At 40.6% G+C, this 23,761-nt stretch overlaps 1 protein-coding gene across 3 annotated transcripts in view; it reads right to left on the bottom strand.

Moving 5' to 3' along the window:
* The window catches only part of LOC144685478 (transforming growth factor beta receptor type 3-like), a 154,954-nt gene that overhangs the window by 16,139 nt on the left and 115,054 nt on the right, over positions 1 to 23,761 (bottom strand). For all 3 annotated transcript variants that reach the window (XM_078550032.1, XM_078550031.1, XM_078550033.1), the window contains 4 exons: positions 19,058 to 19,099; positions 15,927 to 16,070; positions 13,187 to 13,456; positions 11,448 to 11,514 (listed from right to left, as the gene is read on the bottom strand). In XM_078550032.1, coding sequence (XP_078406158.1) covers positions 11,448 to 11,514; positions 13,187 to 13,456; positions 15,927 to 16,070; positions 19,058 to 19,099 — 523 coding nt within the window. The remainder of the gene's footprint in view (positions 1 to 11,447; positions 11,515 to 13,186; positions 13,457 to 15,926; positions 16,071 to 19,057; positions 19,100 to 23,761) is intronic.

Here is a 23,761-nt window from a genome sequence, read left to right as displayed (position 1 = left end):
ATCACCACAACCTGGTAACTGACACGAATGGTGAAGTCCCAGGTTTCAACTTTCCAAGGAAAATCTGGACAACCCTCAGCCATTTGAGGACAGTCCACTTGCTCCACAAGTAGGACATGAGAAACAGCTCAAATTGTGATTGTGGCCATCCAAGTCAGACCATCACACATATACTGAATTTCTGTCCTGAGAGATCAATTCCTGGTGGCATCGTAACCATTCACACTGTGTTTGTTGAAGCCGTTGAATGGATTGTTAACCAGTGACCTTTAACTGCATCCCAAGCCATACAAATAAAAAAAAACTTCCTCAGACTTGAATCTTATTGTATTGACTGTAGTTAAAGATTTTATTGGCTTTATTGATTGAGGTTCTGTACAGTTTGGATATTTTAAGCTTCAGCTGCTAAGGGCAGGACTTTTGCATCCCAATGGGGGAGGAGTCTGGAGGCATGCGGGCATTAAAAATAGCAGCACTGGCCAGCATGCTGCTTCCCCATCGCTGTTCCTGATGCCAGTGATTTTCCTCAGGACAGTGGAAGGTGAGCTCCAAAAACTTACCCGACTTGCGAATGAGGCTAATTAATGCTGCTAACAAGTTCACTGTCAGCTCACTGAGGGCCAGTTTGGGATTTTGGTAGGGCCACATAGGTTACATGCTGGATCAGGGACAGACCAGGTGCACGGAGGTGGTAACACAGTGGGGAGCCAGTCATGGCTATGCCATATTAGGTGGGCATATAAAAGGGAGCTTGGCTGAGAGGGGCACTTGGCCTTTGGTGCACAGGTGCCATCAGGTGTTGCGTGGAGTAGTCTGTATGTACTTGGGCAGTGCAGGGAGCCATCAGGCTCCTGGTATCACAGGGGCATAAGATGTGGAGGATAGGTTTCCAGACATTACTAGTAGTCCACTTGTGCACAAGGAATACAGTAGTTTGTAATGGGTGCATGATTTAGTCAAACACAATTTGCCTTCAACAAATCTGTGCTGACTTCCATTTATCCAGGACAAATTTCCATCCATCCTCAGGCCCAGACCAAATCCTATCCCACAATATATTTTCTAAATTACATTATATTTCAGAAAGTACTGATTCTGTTTTGACTTTAACTAGCTTGTAATTGAACAACCTACTTCACCTCAGTCACATACTTCAAATAAAAATGTCAAATGCAACTTTAGAATAGGATACAAAATGTTGACTGTAATGATTTTCAAGGTCCATATTGCAGAGCCATATCCAATTCATTGCAGGTTTTTTTTGGTCTACGGTGCCTTGGGAGCTGAACAAAAAGAAACAGGAAATACAAAACTAGGAAAGGCTCAGCTCATGCACAGCTGCAGAGAGGGAAGGAAAAGCTGTTCTAGGAAAGATAGAGAATATTGTAAAACAGGAAGGAAGATCAGATTTCAGGCCTGCCTGACACAATAACTTCATGACTATAAACATTTCAGCACCAGTCTTTGTACAAATCTTTTTTAAGTATGTTATTGACAGTATCTTGATAAGTATTGGTCATCACTTTTATAACTAGACAAATGACTGAAAGGCTCACTCAAGGTCAAATTGGGGTATGCTAATATAAATATATACGTGCACTTGACAAATTAAAGTAAGTATCAGCTATTTATTTTAAACCTTATTTTCTATATTTTGACCCTTTCACTAATACTCATCCTTCTCTGGCTAAGAATAATAAAAGTTGCAAGGCTAACAATGAACAATGCTCCACTGCAACAACAGTACATTATGACGAGCTAGCTACTACATAAGTTATTTCTTTGCTATCTAACCGGAGTGAAATTTAATGAGTTTAATGTTTTGTCAATTAGTTGCAAAAACTGAGTTTTTGCTGACAAGTCTAGAAATAAATAATTTTGACTATTTCCTCTCAACATGGTGTACAAAGACAGAAAAATTAACAAATTATGTCTGGGGCAAACATTTGTAATTTAGTTAGCAGCTGGTGTTCATGATTTATCCATATCTTATAACCACAAACACCTATTTATTAAACTATGAAAGCTAGACATAAACTTGTCACAGAATCACAGAATCTCACAGTGCAGAAGAGGCCCTTCGGCCCATCGAGTCTGCACCGACACGTGAGAAACACCTGACCTATCTACCTAATCCCATCTACCAACACTTGGCCCATAGCCTTGAATGTTATGACGTGCCAACTGCTCATCCAGGTACATTTTAAAGGATGTGAGGCAACCCGCCTCCACCACCCTCCCAGGCAGTGCATTCCAGACCGTCACCACCCTCTGGGTAAAAAAGGTTTTTCCTCACATCCCCCCTAAACCTTCTGCCCCCTCGCCTTGAACTTATGTCCCCTTGTTACTGACCCTTCAACTAAGGGGAACAGCTGCTCCCTATCCACCCTGTCTCATAATCTTCTACACCTCTATCAGGTCGCTCCTCAGTCTTCTCTACTCCAATGAAAACAACCCAAGTCTTTCCAACCTCTCTTCATAACTTAAATGTTTCATCCCAGGCAACATCCTGGTGAATCTCCTCTGCACCCCCTCCAGTGCAATCACATCCTTTCTATAATGTGGCGACCAGAACTGCACACGGTACTCCAGCTGTGGCCTTACCAAGGTTCCATACAACTCCAACATGACCCCCTACTTTTGAAATCTATGCCTCGATTGATAAAGGCAAGTGTCCCATATGCCTTTTTCACCACCTCACTAACATGCCCCTCCGCCTTCAGAGATCTATGGACACATACGCCAAGGTCCCTTTGTTCCTCAGAACTTCCTAGTGTCATGCCGTTCATTGAATACTTCCATGTCAAATTACTCCTTCCAAAGTGTATCACCTCACAGATTTGTCCAATGGATTTTTCTAATTCCCACCATTGATTATTGAACAAATCTTCCTCCATATTCCCAGTGGACCAATGATTAAAGTAGGAAAAATTGATGGATAAGCTTGGTAACAGAAACTTTTGTGGTGATTTTAGGAAAAATATTGAGAAATTTGAAAAATTGCTCTCCAGGGAAAGAAAATTCTTTGAATCAGAAGTATTCATGTGTAAACTCTAACTGCATTTTTTATTGAACTCAATGGTACATATTGAATTTTCTTTCATATTGTAGAAAAAAGCAGACAACTATTTCAGAAAATTGTGTAAAAAATGTAACATTGTGAAGCTACGCAATGAGTTAGTATATAAGTGTACCAGCTAATGTGGTATGGAATCAATTGGACTATAAAATCACCAGGTTGTGCTAACTAGGCTAATCAGCTAGTGGGGGGCGGTGTTGGCTTTTGATTGCTATCCAATGTTGTAGAGAGCATTAGCGTAAGCCTTGGACGAGGACAGGATCAAGACAACTATGATCCCTACACTGTTGAATAACCTAACAATATTTATTGTCTAGTTCACACAAGAGGGGTAATTTCTTTGATCTTCTACTCTCACCAGTGAACTAAATGGAAATTTAGACATGTTAAATTTCTGACATACACTACTGCCAGTCAAGGCTCCACGCCAAAGGACAAAGTCGAAAAATTACTCCAAGAAGGATGCCTGGCTTGTGTAGGTATCAGAGAACTGCTGGAAGGAAGGTTTAAGAAACAACAAAATGGGAAGCCCTTTGTACATTTTTCATTCAAAATCAAAACAACAAAACATTTATGCTCTGATGTCCAAAGGCTTATACATTATGAAAACACTAATCTTAGTTTCTCTTGTTCTTGTTACATCAGGATTAATGTCTGTTTTTACTGGCTTCTATCCATATGCAAGTTACAAACAAATCCCCTGCATCCTCTCTCTGAGCATCATATATTCCAAATTTTTGATATCTTGCCAACAAGGTCACCTTCCATTCCTTCCCAAGGGCAAACCCGCCTTGACGAGAAGTGACATTTCAAGTTCATCACCATGGTAACTGAAAAGAACTTCAGAGATGCCAGTAGTCAAATAATATGAAGTCAGCCGCCAAGTTTCAAACTGAACGTTTACAGCTTTACAGAGATAAAAACCAGAACAGACCATTCCAATCATTACTACAGATTTAACTCTTTCCAATCCAACAACTGCAGAACCATCTTAAAAGATCAATAGAAAGAAAGATCATCATGCAATAACAATACTGGTGTAATACAAACCAGATAAAGTCAGTAAATGCAAAATTGCTTACTTGGAACAAACTAGACCAGACCAAGTTTTGTTTTAACCATATGGTTCTGTCTACTTAATGACAAAATTGTGAACGCAACTTATTTTATTTATTCCCTCCCCATCTTCTAGAAGACACTGGGGTCTAAATTCAACACAGTTATGCATGTTTTACATAAGTAAAATGGGCAGAATGATCATAGATTTAGCAATGCAAAGGTCTGTGCCTGATTTGCACCTGCATCCATTCGTCACAATCTTTTTTAGGTCACTTTGGCAACCACCTGAAAGAAGCGCATGCCTCATTTCAACCTGTGAGGTTACAGGACCCATCCATAAAATGTATCTGTTCAGAGCTCCACTGAGCATTAGTTAGGCTATAAGTGGCTTAACTAGTGGTCTTTGTCACCAAAGATGCAAGTTTTTTAAACACTTAAAATGATGTGGAGCCATTAGGAACAGGAAGTCCACAGCAGTAATATGAGCCATTGCTGACTTTGCTCAGGCCTTCCCCATTCTCCTCTCCAAGTGCCCCTCCCCCATCATCAAGTACTTCTGAGGCCGCTGCTGAAGAGCACTGACTACTAGATCACTAACAAATTTAGCCCCCACTTACCAATTGCTGACCAAAGGTATTATTCTTTGTGTGAGGGCCTACATAGTGTATCAGCAGACTATTCATTGCAGAGATCACGTACCCAATTTGTCCACTCGGGATCCACAGCCATGCACCATCTAACAGAAGTTACTGATTAATAATCGAGGGAAAGAATACTGATTGGCTTCCCCCTCTCCAGGAGTGCTGTTCCCCATCTACCTGTGCTGGCTGAGATTGGCTAATTCAAAATAGACCAGTACTTGAACCTGCTGTCTTTTGGGATCCATAGTTTAGTACTGCACTGGGCAGTGGGAGGAGGTGGCGTGGTGGTATTGTTGCTGGACTAGTAATCCAGAGACCCAGGGTAATACTCTGGGGACCTGGGTTTGAATCCCGCCATGGCAGATGGTGGAATTTGAATTAAATAAAAATCTGGAATTAAAAGTCTAATGATGACCATGAAACCATTATCATTTTTTTGGTAAAAACCCACCTGGTTCACTAATGTCCTTTAGGGAAGGAAATCTGTCATCCTTACCTGGTCTGTCCTACATGTGACTCCAGACCCACAGCAGTGATTGACTCTTAAATGCTTTCTGAAATGGCCTAGCAAGCCACTCAGTTGTATCGAACCACTAAAGGAATGAAACCGGACAGATGACAACGGTAATCTCAGCCTTGTCAACCCTGCAAAGTCCTCCTTACTAACATCTGGGGGCTAGTACCAAAATTGGGAGCGCTGTCTCACAGGCTAGTCAAGCAAGAGCCTGACATAGTCATCCTCACGGAACTATATCTTACAGATAATGCCCCAGACACCGCCAACACCATCCCTGGGTATGTCCTATCCCACTAGCAGGACAGACCCAGCAGAGGCGGCAGCACAGTGGTATACAGTTGGGAGGGAATTGCCCTGGGAATCCTCATGAAGTCTCATGGCATTAGGTCAAACATGAGTAAGGAAACCTCCTGCTGATTACCACATGCAACCCTCCCTCAGCTGATGAATCAGTGCTCCTCCATGTTGAACACCACTTGGAGAGAGCACTGAGGGTGGTAAGGGCGCAGAATGTACTCTGGGTGGGGGGACTTCAATGTCCACCACCAAGAGTGGCTCAGTAGCACCACTACTGACCGAGCTGGCCGAGTCCTAAATGACATAGCTGCTAGACTGGGTCTGTCGCAGGTGGTGACGGAACCAACAAGAGGGAAAAACATGCTTGACCTCATCCTCACCAGCCTGCCTGCCGCAGTTGTATCTGTCCATGACAGTATTGGTAGGAGTGGCCACTGCACAGTCATTGTGGAGGCGAAGTCCCGCCTTCACATTGAGGATACCCTCCATCGTGTTGTGTGGCACTACCACTGTGCTAAATGGGATTTTGAACAGATCTAGCAATTCAAGACTGGGTATCCATGAGGCGCTGTGGGCCATCAGCAGCAGCAGAATTGTACTCAAAAACAATCTGTAACTTCATGGCCTGGCATATCCCCCACTTTACCATTACCATCAAGCCAGGGATCAACCCTGGTTCAATCAAGAGTGCTGGAGGGCATGCCAGGAGCAGCACCAGGCATACCTAAAAAGGAAGTGTCAACACGGTGAAGCTATAACACAAGGCTACCTGCATGCCAAACAGCGTAAACAGCAAGTGATAGACAGAGCTAAGCGATCCCGCAACAAACGGATCAGATCTAAGCTCTGCAGTCCTCCCACATCCTGTCATGAATGGTGGTGGACAATTTAACAACTCACTGGAGGAGAAGGATCCACAAATATCCACACCTTCAATTATGAAGAAGCCCAGCACATCAATGCAAAAGATAAGGCTGAAGCATTTGCTACAATCTTCAACCAGAAGTGCTGAGTGGATGATCCATCTCGGCCTCTTCCAGAGGTCCCCAGCATCACAGATGCCAGTCTTCAGCCAATTCGATTCACTCCATGTGATATCAAGGAATGGCTGAAGGCACTGGATACTGCAAAGGCTATGGGCCCTGACAATATTCCTGCAATAGTACTGAAGACTTGTGCTCCAGAATTTGCAGCACCCCTAGCCAAGCCGTTCCAGTATGGCTACAACACTGGCACCTACCCGGCTGTGTGGAAAATTGCCCGGGTATGTCCTGTACACAAAAAGCAGGAGCCCTAGCAAAACTGGACTCAATGGGAATCAGGGGGGAAACTCTCCGCTCGTTGGGAGTCATACCTAGCACAAAAGAAGATGATTGTGGTTGTTGGAGGTCAGTCACCTCAGCTCCAGGGCATCACTGCAGGAGTTCCTTAGTGTCCTCGGCCCAACCATCTTCAGCTGTTTCATCAATGACCTTCCATCATAAAGTCAGAAGTGGGGATATTGGCTGATGATTGCACAATGTTCAGCACCATTTGTGACTCCTCAGATAATTAAGCAGTCCATGTCCAAATGCAGCAAGACCTGGACAATATTCAGGCTTGGGCTGACAAGTGGCAAGTAACATTCGCGCTACACAAATGCCAGGCAATGATCACCTCCAACAAGAGAGAATCTTGATGTTCAATGGCATTACCATCAACATACTCCGGGTTACCATTGACCAGAAACTGAACTGGACTAGCCATATAAATACTGTGGCTACAAGAGCAGGTCAGAGGCTAGGAATGCTGTGACGAGTAACTCATCTCCTGACTCCCCAAAGCCAGTCCACCAGCTACAAGGCACAAGTCAGGAGTGTGAAGGAATACTCCCCACTTGCCTGGATGAATGCAGCTCCCAAAATACTCAAAAAGCTTGACTCCAGGACGAAGCAGCCCGTTTGATTGGCACCACATCCACAAACATTCATTCCCTCCACCATCGACGCATAGTAGCAGCAGAGTGTACCATCTACAAGATGCACTGCAGAAATTCACCAAGGCTCCTACGACAGCACCTTCCAAACCCACGACCACTACCATCTAGAAGGACAAGAGCAGCTCATAGATGGGAGCACCACCACCTGTAAGTCCCTCTCCAAGTTACTCACTACCCTGACTTGGAAATATATTGCCATTCCTTCACTGTCATTGGGTCAAAATCCTGGAACTCCTTTCCTAACAGCACTGCAGGTGTACCTACACCACATGGACTGCAGCGGTTCAAGAAGGCAGCTCACCACCACCTTCTCAAGGGCAACTAGGTATGGACAATAAGTGTTGGTCCAGCCAGCGAAGCCCACATCCCATGAATGAATTAAAAAAAAGTGTATTTTCCTTGCTAGGTCATGGCAAAGTCCTGTGTAATTTCCAATTTAAAGTAGCCAAATTTTAAGGTTTTATTTACTGCATGCAGATCTGGTCACCTAATCAAAGGAAGGATATGCTTGCCCTTGGGAGAGTAATGAGCAATGAAAATGATTCCTGGCATCAGGAATTAAATTAAACTAAAGGTTAAGAAAGCTTGGTTTGTTTTCTTTGGAAAAGCAGAGACTTTGAGGTAAAGTAACTGAAGTTTTCAACGTAATGAAGGGAATTGGTATTGCTGACCCAAGCAAATTTTTCATAATGGTGAAGGAATCAAAAAGCAGACAAGTTGATATAAAAATTAGGATGCCTGGAGACTAGGTGACATTGGGGAAGGAAGGAGGGTAATAAACTTGAGGAATAAGTTACTAGCAAAAGCCATTTGAAGGGACAATATAATTAAGAGTTCAAGTTTGTAAATTTAAGTTCATCCAAAACTCTGCTGCCTTGTCTTAACAGGCAGCAAGTACCATTCCGCTATCACCCCTTTGTTCAATTACCTATGTTGGCCCCTGGTTAAGCAATGTATTGATTTTATTCATCCTATTCTTCAATTCCCTCCTGGTCCCTTCCGATCTCTGTAATCGCCTCCAACCCAACAACCCTCCTAGATATTTGCGCTCTTCTAATTTGGCCTCTTGAGCATTCCCAATTATAATTACTCCACCATTTGGGGCTGCATCTTCAATTGTCTAGGCCCCAAGCTCTATAATTCTCTCCCTACACCTCTCCACCTCCCTATCTCACTTTCCTCTGTTAAGACACTTCTTAAAATCTACCTCTTCAACGAAGCTTTGGTCCTCTGACCTAATATCTCCTTATGTGGTTCGGTGTCATATTTTGTTTTATAACGTTCCTGTGAAGCACCTTGGAATGTTTCATTATGTTGAAGGCACTATATAAATATAAGTTGTTATTGAGACAATTTGATGCATTTCAAGAGCAAAAAGGAATGCAAAGAAAAGGGGTAGTGCTGTTTGATTTATCAAAAGACAATGGACTTATTTGGCCTGATGACTTTTCCCAATCCAGAAAATTCCTATGTTCTAATCAGATATCACTCCGATACTTCAAGTGCCACCTCTTAGCATGATTTATATATTTGAAAAACACTTCTAAACAGTTGTACTTATTAACTGCAAATTTATCTAGTCTAGGAAACCAACTCAACATAATGCTGCGGACGCTGGAAATCTGAAACAAAAACAGAAAATGCTGGAAAAACTCAGCAGGTCTAACAGCATTTGTGGAGAGAAAGACAGAGTTAACGTTTCGAGTCCCTATGACTCTTCTTCAGTTGTTACCACTGGAAACATACAATTTGAAGGAATTTGAATGTGTTGTGAAATAATCAGCAAAAGAATGTATAGGGTTGGAAGATGAGCAGAGAAGGTCAATAATAAGAAGGGAGAGACAATCTGAAACCCAATTTAGAAGAAAAAGAATGTGTTACTAACACCAAACTATTTTAAACCACTCAGCTGTTTTCACAATCAACAAATTTCTCTTCATTTCTTTTGGAAAAGTTGATTGTAAAAGGTGTAAATTTTTGTGCTCTAAGTGCAGCTGAAGTTATGCATGCATACTATGTATTTTTTCTTTAAAACATAACCAGTGTTCTTAACCGTATATTAATTGAGCGTTTAACCTGTCTACCATCTTGGATGCAGTGATTCCATGGCACTATTTGCAGATGGGCAGGGATATTCTCCCAGTGTCCTGTCAATGTTTATCTCTTAATCAGAAACAGATGATGTGATTATTATCTCATTGCTGTTTACAAGAGCTTGCCATTCACAAATTGGCTGCCAGATTTCATTACAAAAGTGACTCATTTCAAAAGCACTTCATTAGCTGTAAAATTCTTTCAGGGAGCCTGAAATCTTGAAAGGGGCCATTGAAATGGAAGGTTTATTTTGCTTTTCTTGGAAATGTACTTGGTGAGCTCACTTTCCAGAATCTTAGAATCATAGAATGATGCAGCACTGAAGGAGCCATTTGGAGTTTCTTTGAAAGAGCTATCCAATTAGGCCTATTCCACTGACTTTTCCCCTGACTCCAACCTTGTTGAATGACCAACCATCTGGTATTCCCCAGAACTCCCCGTGGCTGCCGGGTGACCCCCTCCTGGAATATGCACTTAAGGAAATTCTCGGCCACCAGTAAGCCCTCCAACCACTCCTTACTGTCAGAAAACCTGAGTTCAAGCAGCTGGATGCACTTCCTGAGCAGGTGTTGAAGGACAATTATGGGGGGCATAGATAGGGTAGACAGGAAAGAACTTTTCCCCTTGGTGGAGGGAGCAATAACCAGGGGGGCATAGATTTAAGGTAAGGGGCAGGAGGTTTAAAGGGGATGTGAGGAAGAATTGTTTCACCCAGGGGGTGGTGGGAATCTGGAACTCACTGCCTGAAAGGGTAGTAGAGGCAGAAACCCTCATAACATTTAAAAAGTATCTGGATGTGCACTTGCAATGCCATGGCATAGGCTATGGGTCTAGTCTGGAAAATGGGATTAGAATAGTTAGGTACTTGTTTGACCGGTGCAGACTCAATGGGCCAAAGGGCCTTTTTGTGTGCTGTAGACCTCAATTACTCAATGACTCAATAATCATATTCTGGTGCTGGGCATTAACTGGGGATTCACTTGTGCTCCTACATGTAGATGACTGAAACTGTGGTTGTCGGGTTTGAAGGTGCATGTTTGTAATGTGTGCCTCTGTAAATGAAAGCTTATAAGTGGGTAAAGATTAGGCTCCCATTCCGTTCCTCGCTGCCTGACTATCTAGAATAGAACATGTGCAACCTAGAAGAGAAAACCTAAAGACTTTTTTAAGCTTTGGCATCAGGTCAATCCTACCACAGACTGTACATGCAAATTAAAACTCTTTACTTTGTTCTAATTATGGGACAAGTTTCCCCATGTGTTATTTGCAACAATGATCATAAATACATTTATCATAAATGGGGTGCATAAAATAAATCCCCCTCTCTGGCAGTGTTCCTTAACGTGAGCCTCAGAAGAGGACCCTGTTTCTACTTCCTATATTTTGCATTCTTTCTGAGTGCTCTGTGCTACTGGGCAATGCTACTGTCCAGCTTTGTTTTGTGGACTGGTGCCCATTAAGTACAATACAATATTCTAAACTTATATGAAGAGAGAAGAGGTTTTTCCCATCAGCCCCAATGGATCCAAAATAAATCCAAGAAATTAAAAAATAATAGCTAAACCCATTGTGCTACTCTGTCTTTTTATGTCTTCAACCTCTCCTTTCTATTTGTCTTCACTTCTTTACCTTTTTTACACAAATTCAAACAAATAATGTTATTGTTTGAAGTAAAAATTATGAAAAGCATAATAAAAAAACACATTATAAAATTAAACTGTTTAATGTTAAACATTTTCATGACCAAATGGTTTATGTGCTTCAATAGAAAGTTGAACTTACCAGGATGTGGAGGCCTACTGTTGTCAATTTTCAATGCTTTAGTTGCTCTATTCCACAAAAAGCAAGTCTAGGAATAACAACAGGTAAATTTATATTATTTGGATGTAACTCATTCAGTGATAGTTATGAAAGCTTATAGACCTAGAAGCTTATACCCTAGGAAGGCACAAGATCTTTGGGTTTATTTCACATGCACCAGTAATATTACTTCTTCACTAAAATTCCCTAATTGTACTTAAACTGTTATTATACAATTTTATCTTTTCCATAATGTTGACAAGCAACATTTGAGTAACTACATTTGACATAATATGCATCTGCTCCATTGAAGTTCTCATTTTCTATTGCTGCTGGAAGGAATAGGTTCACAAAGCAAAAGCACTGGCACCATTCCACCTGGTGTTTTCATTTTGTTTTCCAAGCATTCCAATTATTTTCCAGAATGCTCATTTCATCACTCACTCAGAATCAGCATGGTTTTGTGAAATTGTGCTTGACTAATTTATTAGCGTTCTTTGAGGAAGTAATAAACAAAGTAGACAAAGAGGAACCTGTAGATGTCGTGTACGTGGATTTTCAAAAGACATTCAATAAGGGGTTACATCAAAGGTTATTTCACAAAATAGCAGCTCATGTTGTAGAGGGTAACATATTAGTATGGGTAGAGGATTAGCTAACAGAAAGCAGAGAGTAGTGATAAATGGCTCATTTTTCAGGTTGGCAAGCTGTAATCAGTGGAGGGCTACAGGGGTAAGAGCTGGGGCCTCAACTATTTACAATCTATATCAATGACTTGGATGAAGGGACCAAATGTATGGTTGCTAAATTTGCAAATGACACAAAGACAGGTCGGAAAGTAGGTTGTCAAGAGGACATAAAGAATCTATAAAGGGATTTACATAGGTTAAGTGAGTGGACAAAAATTTGGTGGATGGAGTATAATGTGAGAAAATGTGGACTTGTCCACTTTGGCAGGAAGAACAGAAAAGCAGGAGATTATTTAAATGGAGAGAGACTACAGAATTCTATGGTACAGAGGGATCTGGGTGCCCTGGTAAATGAATCACAAAAAATTGGTATGCAGATGCAGCAATTGATTAGGAAAACAAATGGAATGTTGGCATTTATTGCAAGGGGATTCCTGGGATGAAGGGGTTATCTTATGAGGAAAGGTTAAGCAGTTTGGGTCCATGCCCATTGGAGTTTAGGAGAATGAGACGTGATCTTATTGAGACTGTAAGATCCTGACGGGACTTGACAGGGTGGATGCTGAGAGGATGTTTCTCTTTATGGAGAGTCTCGAACCAGAAGACACAGTTTAAAAATTTAGGGGTGGCCCATTTGAAACTGAGCTGAGGAGAATTTTTTTCTCTCAGGGGGTTGTTAGTCTGTGGAATTCTCTTCCCCAGAGAGCAGTGCAGGCTGAGTTAGATACATTTTTTGATCCACAAGAGAGTCAAGGGTTGTGGGGGTGGGGGGTAAGACAGGAAATTGGAGTTGAGGCCACAATCAGGTCTGCCATGATCTTATTGAATGGCGGAGCAGACTCAAGGGGCCAAATGGTCTACTCCAGCTCCTAATTCTCGTGTTCTTGTGTATCTTAAGGTTTCTTTCAAACAATTTTGTAAGATATAGCAAAATTTGGACTAAGCAGTATTAACTAAAATCTCAAAGGGTTGATATTGTTAAAATACTTAAGTAAACCAATAATATCGTTACATTTTGGAACAGTGACTTACCGAATTAAAACATGCTTCTATACCACATTCCATGACTGCATCCTCAACAACTGGGCTCCATAAATTACGGAACATAAACTTGAAACGGGTGTGCAATATTTCTGTTCGATCACATTTGGTTTTGTGCGGTTTTAGGTTACTAATAGCCAATGAGATGTTAGGAAGAAGGACACTTTTATTTATTGAACTGATGGTAAATCTTGGGATGAGAGAGCAGTTTTGAAGTTTCATATCATTGATCACCTGTGGTCCGAACGAAGGGAGTAAAATCTACAAAAATATGAAATTTCAATTAATGTTGTGCAGCACAACATACATAACATAACATAAATAAACCTTATTTATATAGGACATCACATTGTAATATGTTTTCATAGGTTTAGGAATAGTTCAGCTTCAATAAAAGTAAGTCAATAGTTTGTATTACTATTTTATGAAACATGTCAATGAATTTGGGCAGTTCATTATCTGCAAACACTAACATAAAAAGAGAATACACAGAGAGGGAAGCATGACAATAGAAGGTTGATGTTCCGAGGCACTGTAAAAAGAGCAACTGATTTCATCAGTTCTCAGCTAATTTGTAGCAAATCATCCTACAACATTCTTTCCACAGAAATTCCACATAGAGGGTGAAACTGGTTTACACCAGCAGCTCGAAAGAGGGTCGTAGCGAAACTGCACCAGTTTTTGTTTTCCATTGACTTGGAAAACATTGCCAATGAGACTAGATAATCAGCCTACAAAGAGTTTAAACTATCATTCTGTGTATTTAAGTTGAAAGATTGGGTGCAGTGAAAAATTGGCTGCCAATTTACTATGAGTCCACTTTACGCTACTGGTGTAGCTCAGTTAAACTCCCCTGATGTTCAGCCAGATGAGTTACAGCAGGTTGGTACTAGAAGCTGTAGTGGGTTTGTTAACTGGAGGAGGATGGGATTGTGTTGAATATCTAGGAAAAAATATAGCTGAGGATCCAAAAAAGGATGGAGCCATAAAAAGTTGAACAGTTTAATCAGTTCAACAATGTATAATTGCTTTGAAGCAAGATCAAATTTAAGGTTGTGTTTGAACTTCAAATTTGAACTTTGTTTATATGACTAATTAGATCAAACAAGTAATGATCATTTCTCATGTATTATTTTCATTTCTTTAATATGTTCTTCATTCACATGTTACCACAGTTAAATTTCAGATTTTATTACAAATCTCTAGTATATAATACAATTACAATTGAAAGCAAGCAATAAGGCTATAGTGTACTTTGGAGGTTAACTTACTCGAATTCCAATGAGCATGCACCAAATGAGGTTATTATCCCTCAGCTTCGAGTATACATGGGGAAATGTTTACTCGCTATGCTTTCTTGGCAATTACATATAATACAACTAATGCACAACTGAGACTAAAATTAAAAAAGCATTTTTGACAATGCTGCTGAAGCACCCATTAATCATCTACATAGGTATTTAGCAGCCAATCATTTAGTAGAGATGAGGAGAAATTATTTCTCTCAAAAGGCTTGTGAATATTTGAAATTCCCTGTCTAGAGAGTTGTGGATGCTCCATCATTGAATACATTTAAGGCTGGATAGACAGATGTTTGGTCACACAGGGAATTAAGGGGTATGGGGAGCAGGCAGGAAAATGGAGACGAAGCCCAAGATCAGCCTGATCATACTGAATGGCGGAGCAGGCTCAGTGGGTCATACAGTCTACTCCTGCTCCCATTTCATGTGTTCTTGTGTTAACTTGTGTAAGGTTAGTCAGTTCAACTATGGGGTAGATAAATTTGAAGATTCATTGAGATTCAAGGCACATCAGGAATATCCAATTCATATGCAAGATACTCTATTATATGTATGATAGAAAATCCAGAAAAAGGATACAAGATCCAAAAGGCATTAAATGTAACTTTTCAGAGTAAACAAATTGTTGCCCCATTCATAGCACATAAAAGGATGTGCAGAAGGTGGATTTGAAGTGCCAGGTAGGCAATGCGGTGGTTGTCAAGTATATTACATTAATATTCATGGACATAGCCCTAAATTATTTTACATGTTTTGTAAGAAAGAGATGTTAAACCTAGTTCTTCCCTGCTTGTTAAAGGGAACATGGCATCAGAAGAAGAGTACAAAAAAGATACAAAGACATTTAAGATAGAAAGGGGGAGAAAATTGATAAGCTAATCAGGCTTGGGTAAGATAAAAACCCTAGACCAGATGGATAGGATCCGCACATATTAAAATAAATTAGTGAAAAGATAGCAGGGACAATATCACGTGTACAAAAGGATCATTAAAAAGGGAACAATGCCAGAGGACTTGTGGACAGCTAATGTGATTCCTATGTGTTAAAAACGGATGATGGAACAAGCCCAGGGAATATTAAACTTAAAGTGGTAGTAGGAAAGATAATGGAATCCTTACTCAAAGATACAATAAAAACCGTCTGGAAATTGAAAATATAATGAAGACTTGTCAACATGGATTCCAAAAAGGAAGGTCACTATAGTTTAACCTTTAGTAAATTTTATAATAGGTAAATGTTACACAGACTGAGTTCCTGGCAAATGGATTAAATGTGTCAAATCACTTAACAGGAGTCAACTGCACATATTTTATAAAGATTTCTGTAGATGAGGGTGAAAGAGTAAGATAAGCATAATAGCCAGTCAAAGGTCAAACATATAAACCTTAGACAAAACTGATTTAAAAATTGAAGTAAAATATTATTGTACCTCTCCATAGACAGCTGTGTTGTTGTAAATCTTTGAGAATGGTTTTTTAAAGTCACAATGCTCAAGAATTCTGGTATAGCCTTTCTCGCCAATAATATTACGTTTAACGAGATCACAAACCTCCTGTATACGTGGGCAATGCACCTGATTAATGAAAAACAAGAGGAAACAAAATTATAAATCACAATGAGTATAACCTCATTATTAAAGGGAAGCTTAATTCCAATTAAGATTATCCATGAAATACTATCCTAGCCATTTTAAAAATAGATGAGCAGCACAATAAATTAATTGAAAGGAAGAGTGCAATTTTCACGACCTCAAGAATCCCATAGAGCTCTGCAGTGAATTAACTATTTTTCCCCCATGTGTAGTCTCTGTTGTAATGTAGAAAAATGCTGGAGTCAATTTGCACAAAGCAAGATCCTACAAACAACAATGAGGTAAATGACCTGATAATTAGTTTTAGCTATGTTGGCTGATAGATAAATATTGGCCAGGACACTGTAACATCCCTGATCATCTTCGAATGGGATCTTTTATGTCCACTTTTGAGAGTAGGCAGAGCCCCAATTTAAAGTTTCATCCAAAAAGCGGCCCCTTCAAAATGCAGCACGCCAATCGTTCTATATTGAAGTGCCAAGTTGGATTATGTAGTCAAATCACTGGAGAGCGGCATGAACCCATGCCTTTCTGACTCAGAGACAAGATTGCTGTTATTAGGTCAAAGCTGACACCTTAATCAGTACTGTAATATTCAGAGTGCCAAGGTCGAGGGGCAGGATTTTCCATGAAGATTTCTAAACCCCACAATCAGGCTCAAATGTGGGAGGGGAAACAGTCACTCAATGTGATTTTCCCTGGAGTGGCCAATTAGTGGCCAGGGCGCAGGCATACTGTTCAATTAAGGATAGTGGGCAGGCTCCCAAAGCCAGATGGCCAATTAGACAACCTTCAGCTTGAAAGCAGCAGAATGCCATGGGAAGTAAGTGAGGGAGTGGTTCTTCAAAATGAAGGCACACTCTCTTTGACTTTTATAAATTTAAAATAAAAAAATGGCCTTTGCAGCTGGGCCACCACTGTGGGGGAATCCGTTCTACAGGGTAGTCTGCAGCTGCTCTACACCTAGGCATACAGGGAAAGCCTCTGGGCCTGCTTGATACACTGGCACCCTGGTCTGTCGCCTCCAGGCAACTAAGCTGTCTCCCGCCTAGTCAGCCTCATTAAATTGACCAGCTGTTATTTAATAACATAGTTCTAGGCTCCATCCTGAGCACGATGTGGATTTGGGTGTTGCTGGCTAGGCCAGCATTTATTATCCATCCCTAATTGCCCCTGAGAAGATGGTGGTGAGCTGCCTTTTTGAATCGCTATAGTCCACATGATTGCAGATACACCCACAGTGCTGTTAGGGAGGGAGTTCCAGGATTTTGACCCAGCGACAGTGAAGGAACGGTGATATAGTTCCAAGTCAGGGTGGTGTGTAGCTTGGAGGAGAACTTCCAGATGGTGGTGTTCTCAGAAGATACTGCCCATGCCCCTCTAAATGGTAGTGGTCGTGGGTTTGGAAGGTGCTGTCTAAGGAGCATTGGTGTGTCCCTGCAGTGCATCTTGTAGGTGGTACACATTGCTGCACTGTGCATCGGCGGTGGAGGGAGTGAACGTTTGTGGATGGGGTGCCAATCAAGTGGGAGCCTAGGGAACTGTGTGTATTAAATAAAGGCCATTTAAGGTCAATTGAAGGAGGCTGACTAGGTGGGAGACAGCTTGGTTGCCTGGAGGCAGCAGACCAGATTGCCAGTGCTCCAGGGAGGCCTAGAAGCCCTAGGCTCTCCCTGTCTGTCTAGGTATAGAACAGTCGCAGGCCACCCTGTAGAACGAAACCTCCCGACCCACAATAGAGGCCGAGCTGCAAAGGCCACTTTTTATTTTAAATTTATTAAAGTTGAAGAGAATGCAGTTTCACTTTGAAGCACCTCTCCCTCCCTCACTTATTTTCCATGACCGGCAGCACTATTTTCAGCACCTGCCCACCTCCATTATTGGCCCTGGCAGAGGCTAAAAATCCAGCCCAAGGTGATCAAAAACCAGAAAGTCACTTTGCATAAAGAACTGGCAGGTAATAGTTCCTTATTTAGCAAATCCCCTGTTTTGTTCATCACAGTGAATTGGAAGATACAGTACTGTATTTCATGATGTATTCTGGATAATCTATTAGTGCTTGAGGATTAATTTATATGATAGTTCATCATTGTATGATAACTGTAAATGAGTAGCATTTGTTATATTGTTGCAGGAAGTGAGGCTTGCTCCAAATCGGGGCAATTTTTCAGCTAGGAACAGAACAATACTTCCAACAGCAACCTCAAAAGGAGCAGATTTTGTTTTAGCCTTCTGTTGGCACGCTTGGTATATGTGTACACTTCTGCAATAATTATAGAACAGTGTTAAAAATTGCTGTCTCATTGGTTAACTCACTTGCTGACCCCAATGCAATCTCTGCAAGAAACCCGCGCAGGGAGCAGCAACATGCTTTTACCATAGCAGAATCAATTCTACTTTTTTTTTATATGCTTGGCAGAGGAGCATTCAAGTGTGCAGGTTATGATCTCGTTAGTCAGTATTTTATTGCTGTTGATACTACAGGCAGACCTGCAATAATTTATTATTATTACAGTGAGCGTCACTAGCAAAGGCAACAAGACCAACAAGTCCATACGTAATTGCCCTTGAAAAAGTGGTGGTGAATCTTCTTGAATCTATGTGGTGTAGATAGATAGTGCTTTTTTCTGTAGTGGTAATGATACAACCGAGTGGTTTCTTAGGCCATTCCAGAGGGCAGTTAAGAGCCAACCATACTGCTGAGAGTTTGGAGTCACATGTAGATCAGATTGTGCAAGGATGGCAGATTTCCTCCCGAGGGACATTAGTTAACCAGATGGGTTTTTAACAACAATTCAATAGTTTCATGATCATTATTAATGAAACTAGCATTTTATTACCTCAATTTTATCACCTACTATGGATTATGGGTTGTGTATTATGCTCATACTCTGCAATATTCATGAGCTGGTTGTGTGTACAAACAAAATCTATTTGCATCAGTAATATGCACTAAAAAGATTACTTACATCATGCATTATTTCAGTTCCATTGTACAACTTCACCTTTAGCTGTATAGAAAATAATATTTTGTTAGAGTTGAGTCGAATTGATTTGCACACTGATTGGTTCAAGTAAAAACACGCATTAGGTCTGGTGGAATTTGACATAGATTCTGCTTATGTATTTTAATCTATTTAGCAGTTCCTTTTTTACTCACTAACCATTCATTTTCTTCAGAAGGCACTAACATACAATAGTATTGTTCAATAGTCATTAACAACTCTCTATTACCTTGCTCATCTGATTATTGATTCATGATCTAGACAAATTGACAGCATGCTGTTTGATCATGGGGCTGGGGAAACAGGTTCAAAGCCAAACCAGTTCCTGGTCTTTGACCAAGGTTGCTTCATGGAAATTTTGCAGCAAGGTTTGCTGGATCATGAGCAGGAATGAGAAACTTGGCAGATTTTCCCGTTCCCACAGCCCAGAGATACTAACTGTGGCATTCCATCGCTGTCCTGAGATCTGTTAACTCAACATACACAAAGGCCCAATTCTAACATTGATGTTCTATTTCCAACAGTTTTTTCTTATGCCTATGTACCAAAATATCTTTTTACAGGTAGTATTACAATATAGAAAGGTTCTTGAACTCCGTTTTTGTTTGTATTTTATCCAGGATGTAGTGCTGCTTTACTGCACCAGATTGCCGCTCTGGCACCTCCAACCAGGGCCTGGGAAAGGTGGGGGTGGGGTGTGGGTGCAGACAGTTCCAAACACTGAGTGTTTGGAGCCATCTGCACCCTGTGGAGCCTGGGTGCTCAGCAGTTCATGGTGTATCAGTTTAATGAGGTTGAACTGATTATGTTACCTCTCTGGCTGTGTCTCCCTTACTCAAATGGGCAGGTGTTGGTATTGGATTCTGAGGAAGTGGGACTGGGTAAGAGATTGCTTTCTTTTGAAAGTCAGGTTGAAAATACTTGGGTCTCAAATTATAATGTAAAGGATAAATTGGTGGGAAACACTCCAGGCATTGAACAGCTTGACCGGTGTTTTCGCAGTTTTAAATTCAGAAGAAAATCCAATCTTTAAAAATCCCGAATAACGGAAGGATATAGCAAAGAGCCATTTGAATGATTGCACAATTATTCAAATTAATCTGATCATTAATGTTTACAGTGTTAAGTATGTAACATGCAACAAGGCCAAAAAATAGATAGGAACAACTGAGATTTGCTAACATGCTTCTTTTATCCCAGTGCCACATCACGATTGTGAACATTGGACAATAAAACACTGCTGATATACTGCATCTCCAGATTACAGGAAAAAAGTGCTTTGCCCTTCAAAAATATGTTTGATGTTTCAATCTTAGAGATATGGGTTGTTAATATACCACACATGATCTGTCCCAATAAATAACTATTATTGTATTTTCCAATATTTATTTTTTGTAGCCCAGTGTTTTTTTTAACCAGCTTTCCGAACATACTAAGACCTTTATGGTGATGTACCATATTTCTCAGCCACAAAGTAAAGGTTGAGTAATAATCCATTAAATTTAGTGGGTGATGAAAACTGGGTGCAGCTGCAGGGAAGTTCCATCTCCCTTACGTACACATATATCCAAGTTCAATAGGAATAACTTATATGCACCTTATATATCCCTAAATACACTTTTGCACTTAAAAAAATGTCAAAGCAGCTGAAAGTTCCAAGTTAAGAGCAAAGAGTGTGCTTATTTCTTTTTATATTACTTTTAACAGTTATATACTGGCAAAGTCTAACAAAATACTGATGACCATTATCGTACTCTCACCATATATTAAGATATCAAACTGACAGTAGATCAATTAGAAGTGAACATTCTTTAAAAAGTAGGACTTCATTTTTAACATAGAGGTCTTTCCAAAGTTTCTGATGTCTATCCACAACACAGTATTAACCAGGATTTGTTTTTGAATTCTAACTTAACATGAGTTCCCAGGGTTCCACATCAGCAGGCTGGAGGGATTAAAGCTATGGCTATATAATGTATCAGAGACTACTCCGTACAGGAGGGATGCACACGCAAAATAATAGTGCTGACAGAGGTTTTTCATCTGGTAGCTCATTTCCAATTTCCCTCACCCTACTCTGTGTTGGTCAAAATTAAAAATCTAAAACGCCAATATATATTAGCAAAATATTATTGTGGATCCCTAAATTCTGGATTTCCCTCCTTACACCTCCCTGCCTCTCTACCTCATTTTCCTCCCTTAAGACACTCCTTAAAACTGACTCCTTTCCCAGTTCACAATACTTCCAAGTCTTGCATCATCTTCAAACTTTGAAATTGTGCCCTGTACACCCAGGTCTAGGTTCTATTAATGTGAATCAAAAAAAGCAGTGGCCCCTCTATATACTATCCCCCAGTCAGAAGTAAGTAAAGTTTACTGTAATTCATGTTTTTAATACGTTTGAATTAAATAATTAGACTGTTTCATAATGAAATTCTAGCTATGCTAAAGACTAATGATTCAAAATAACACATGGTTCGAAATAAAATGCCTACCGGCACTAATATTTTTCACTTAAAAAGCATAGTTTACTGGCGTCTGGGGACTCAAAAATGATTAATACAAAGGAAAACAACAGAATAGAAGATTTAGAAATTAGATGGCCAACACATTTTCTTGGAACTCTCAAAATTTGGCAATACGCCCCTGATTTTAACCTTTATTAGGAGGCATCGCGTACTAGATACTATCTCATTCTCTGTTAAAGAATTATGCTCTATTCCAAGAATTCCACCACTTCTGAGCCAAATGCTAGGAGGTCAACAAGACTGATCCTGGTGGAAGAGAGACTTAGATATGCTCTGCAACTTACCCTCAGAGCATGATTTCAGATGTTTCATTGTGACAACCCCGCCACTACCTCCTCCTCCAGAATCATCTGGTTCAATGTGACACAACAGTATTTCTTAGAAAAGAATATGATCCAGAAATGTAAAAACCTCAAACTGCACTACCGGCAAGCTGTCATTAATTATTGCATATTTTATATCTGGCCAGGAAGATTGAGTAAACTGATGAATTGGTTGAAGACTGGCATCTATGATGCTAGAGGCCTCAGGAGGAAGCTGAAGTGAATCACCCACCCAGTACTTCTTGCTGAAGATGGTTGCAAATGCTTCAACCTTGTCTTTTGCACCGATGTGCCGGGTTTCACCAGCATTGAGGATGGGATGTTCATGGCATCTCCTCCTCCACTCAGTTGTTTAATTGTCCACCACTATTCACCACCAGGTGTGGCAGCACCACAGAACTTTAATCTGTTTGTTGTACGATTGCTTCCTTAAAAAGGAAACAAATGCTTCCCAGCCAGGCTCTAAACTCATTAATCCAGTCACTATAAACAGTTTGCAGAAACTGTGCTTAAATCATGCCTTCCATTAATTTATTTCACAAATCTTTTCCCACCCCCAGTTCTTTTATTTTCTTTCAATCTCTTTTGAAGATATTGGCTTATACTAGAATACTGTTGATAGTGCACTCCTTATTCATTTGAAATTTTTACAGTACCCTCTGTACTCTACATAGATCTTCCTCCAAGTGCCTCTGTACATACTTCATAAGGCATAAAATATGGTAAAAGAATCTCTATAAATTATAAGCAAAATACTGCAGATGCTGGAAATCTGAAATCAAAACAGAAAATACTGGAAAAACTCAGCAAGTCTGGCAGCATCTGTACAGAGGGAAACAGTGTTAACGTTCCGAGTCCAATATGACTTCTTCAGAACTGGAAAGAGGTAGAAATGTGATGGCTTTTATGCTGTTGAAAAAGGGGAGTGGGGCACGTGGAGCAAAATAGAAACTCAAAGATAAGTTGGAGTGCAGGAGAGATTAAATGACAAAGACGTCATGGAACTCAACACAAAGGGAGTGGTAGTGATACTATAAAAAAGGAAAACTTTGGTCCAGAGTAGGTTTTAATAGCAGAATAAAGGTCAGTTTGGCTTTGTCTGTAGCATGCTGCTTCTGCTGTTTAGCATTTTTGTAGTCCTGTGTTGTAGCTTCACCTAAAAATGAGGTACCAATGTGGTATGTCTGGTGATGTGTCTGGCATGCTCTCCTACAGTCGTCATTGAATCAAGATTAGTCCCATGGCTTGATAGTAATGGTAGGCTAGGGAGGTGCTGGGTCATGAAGTTATAGATTGTGGTGGAATACAATGCTGCTACTGCTGATGGCCCACAGCGCCTCATGGATCCCCAGTTTTGGGCTGCTAGATTTTTTTTTAATCTATTACATTTAACGTGATGGAGTATGTCCTCAGTGTGAAAGCAGAATTTGGTCTTCACAAGGACTGTGCAGTGGTCACTCCTACTAATATCATCATGGGCAGATGCATCTGTGATAGGTAGATTGATGAGGCTGAGGTCCAGTAGGTTTTTCCCTTGTGATGGTTCTCTCACCACCTGCCACAGACCAAGTCTGGCAGCCAAGACTTTCGGCTTTAGCCAGCTTGTCAGTAATAGTGCTACCAAGCCACTGTTGATGACGGACATTGAAGTCCCCCACCCAATATGCATTCTGATACCTTGCTACCCTTTGTGTTTCTTCCAAATGATTTTGAATATGGAGGAGTACAGATTCATCAGTTGAAGTTGAGGAGGGGGGGCGCGGGGTGTGCAGTACATCATAATCAGTAGGAGGTTTCCATGCTCAAGTTTAACCTGT

The sequence above is a fragment of the Cetorhinus maximus genome, chromosome 10, assembly GCF_964194155.1.
Source record: "Cetorhinus maximus chromosome 10, sCetMax3.hap1.1, whole genome shotgun sequence".
Taxonomy (NCBI): Eukaryota; Metazoa; Chordata; class Chondrichthyes; order Lamniformes; family Cetorhinidae; genus Cetorhinus; species Cetorhinus maximus.
The sequence above is the reverse complement of the archived record's forward strand: the minus strand, read 5'-3'. Positions and strand labels throughout refer to the sequence as shown.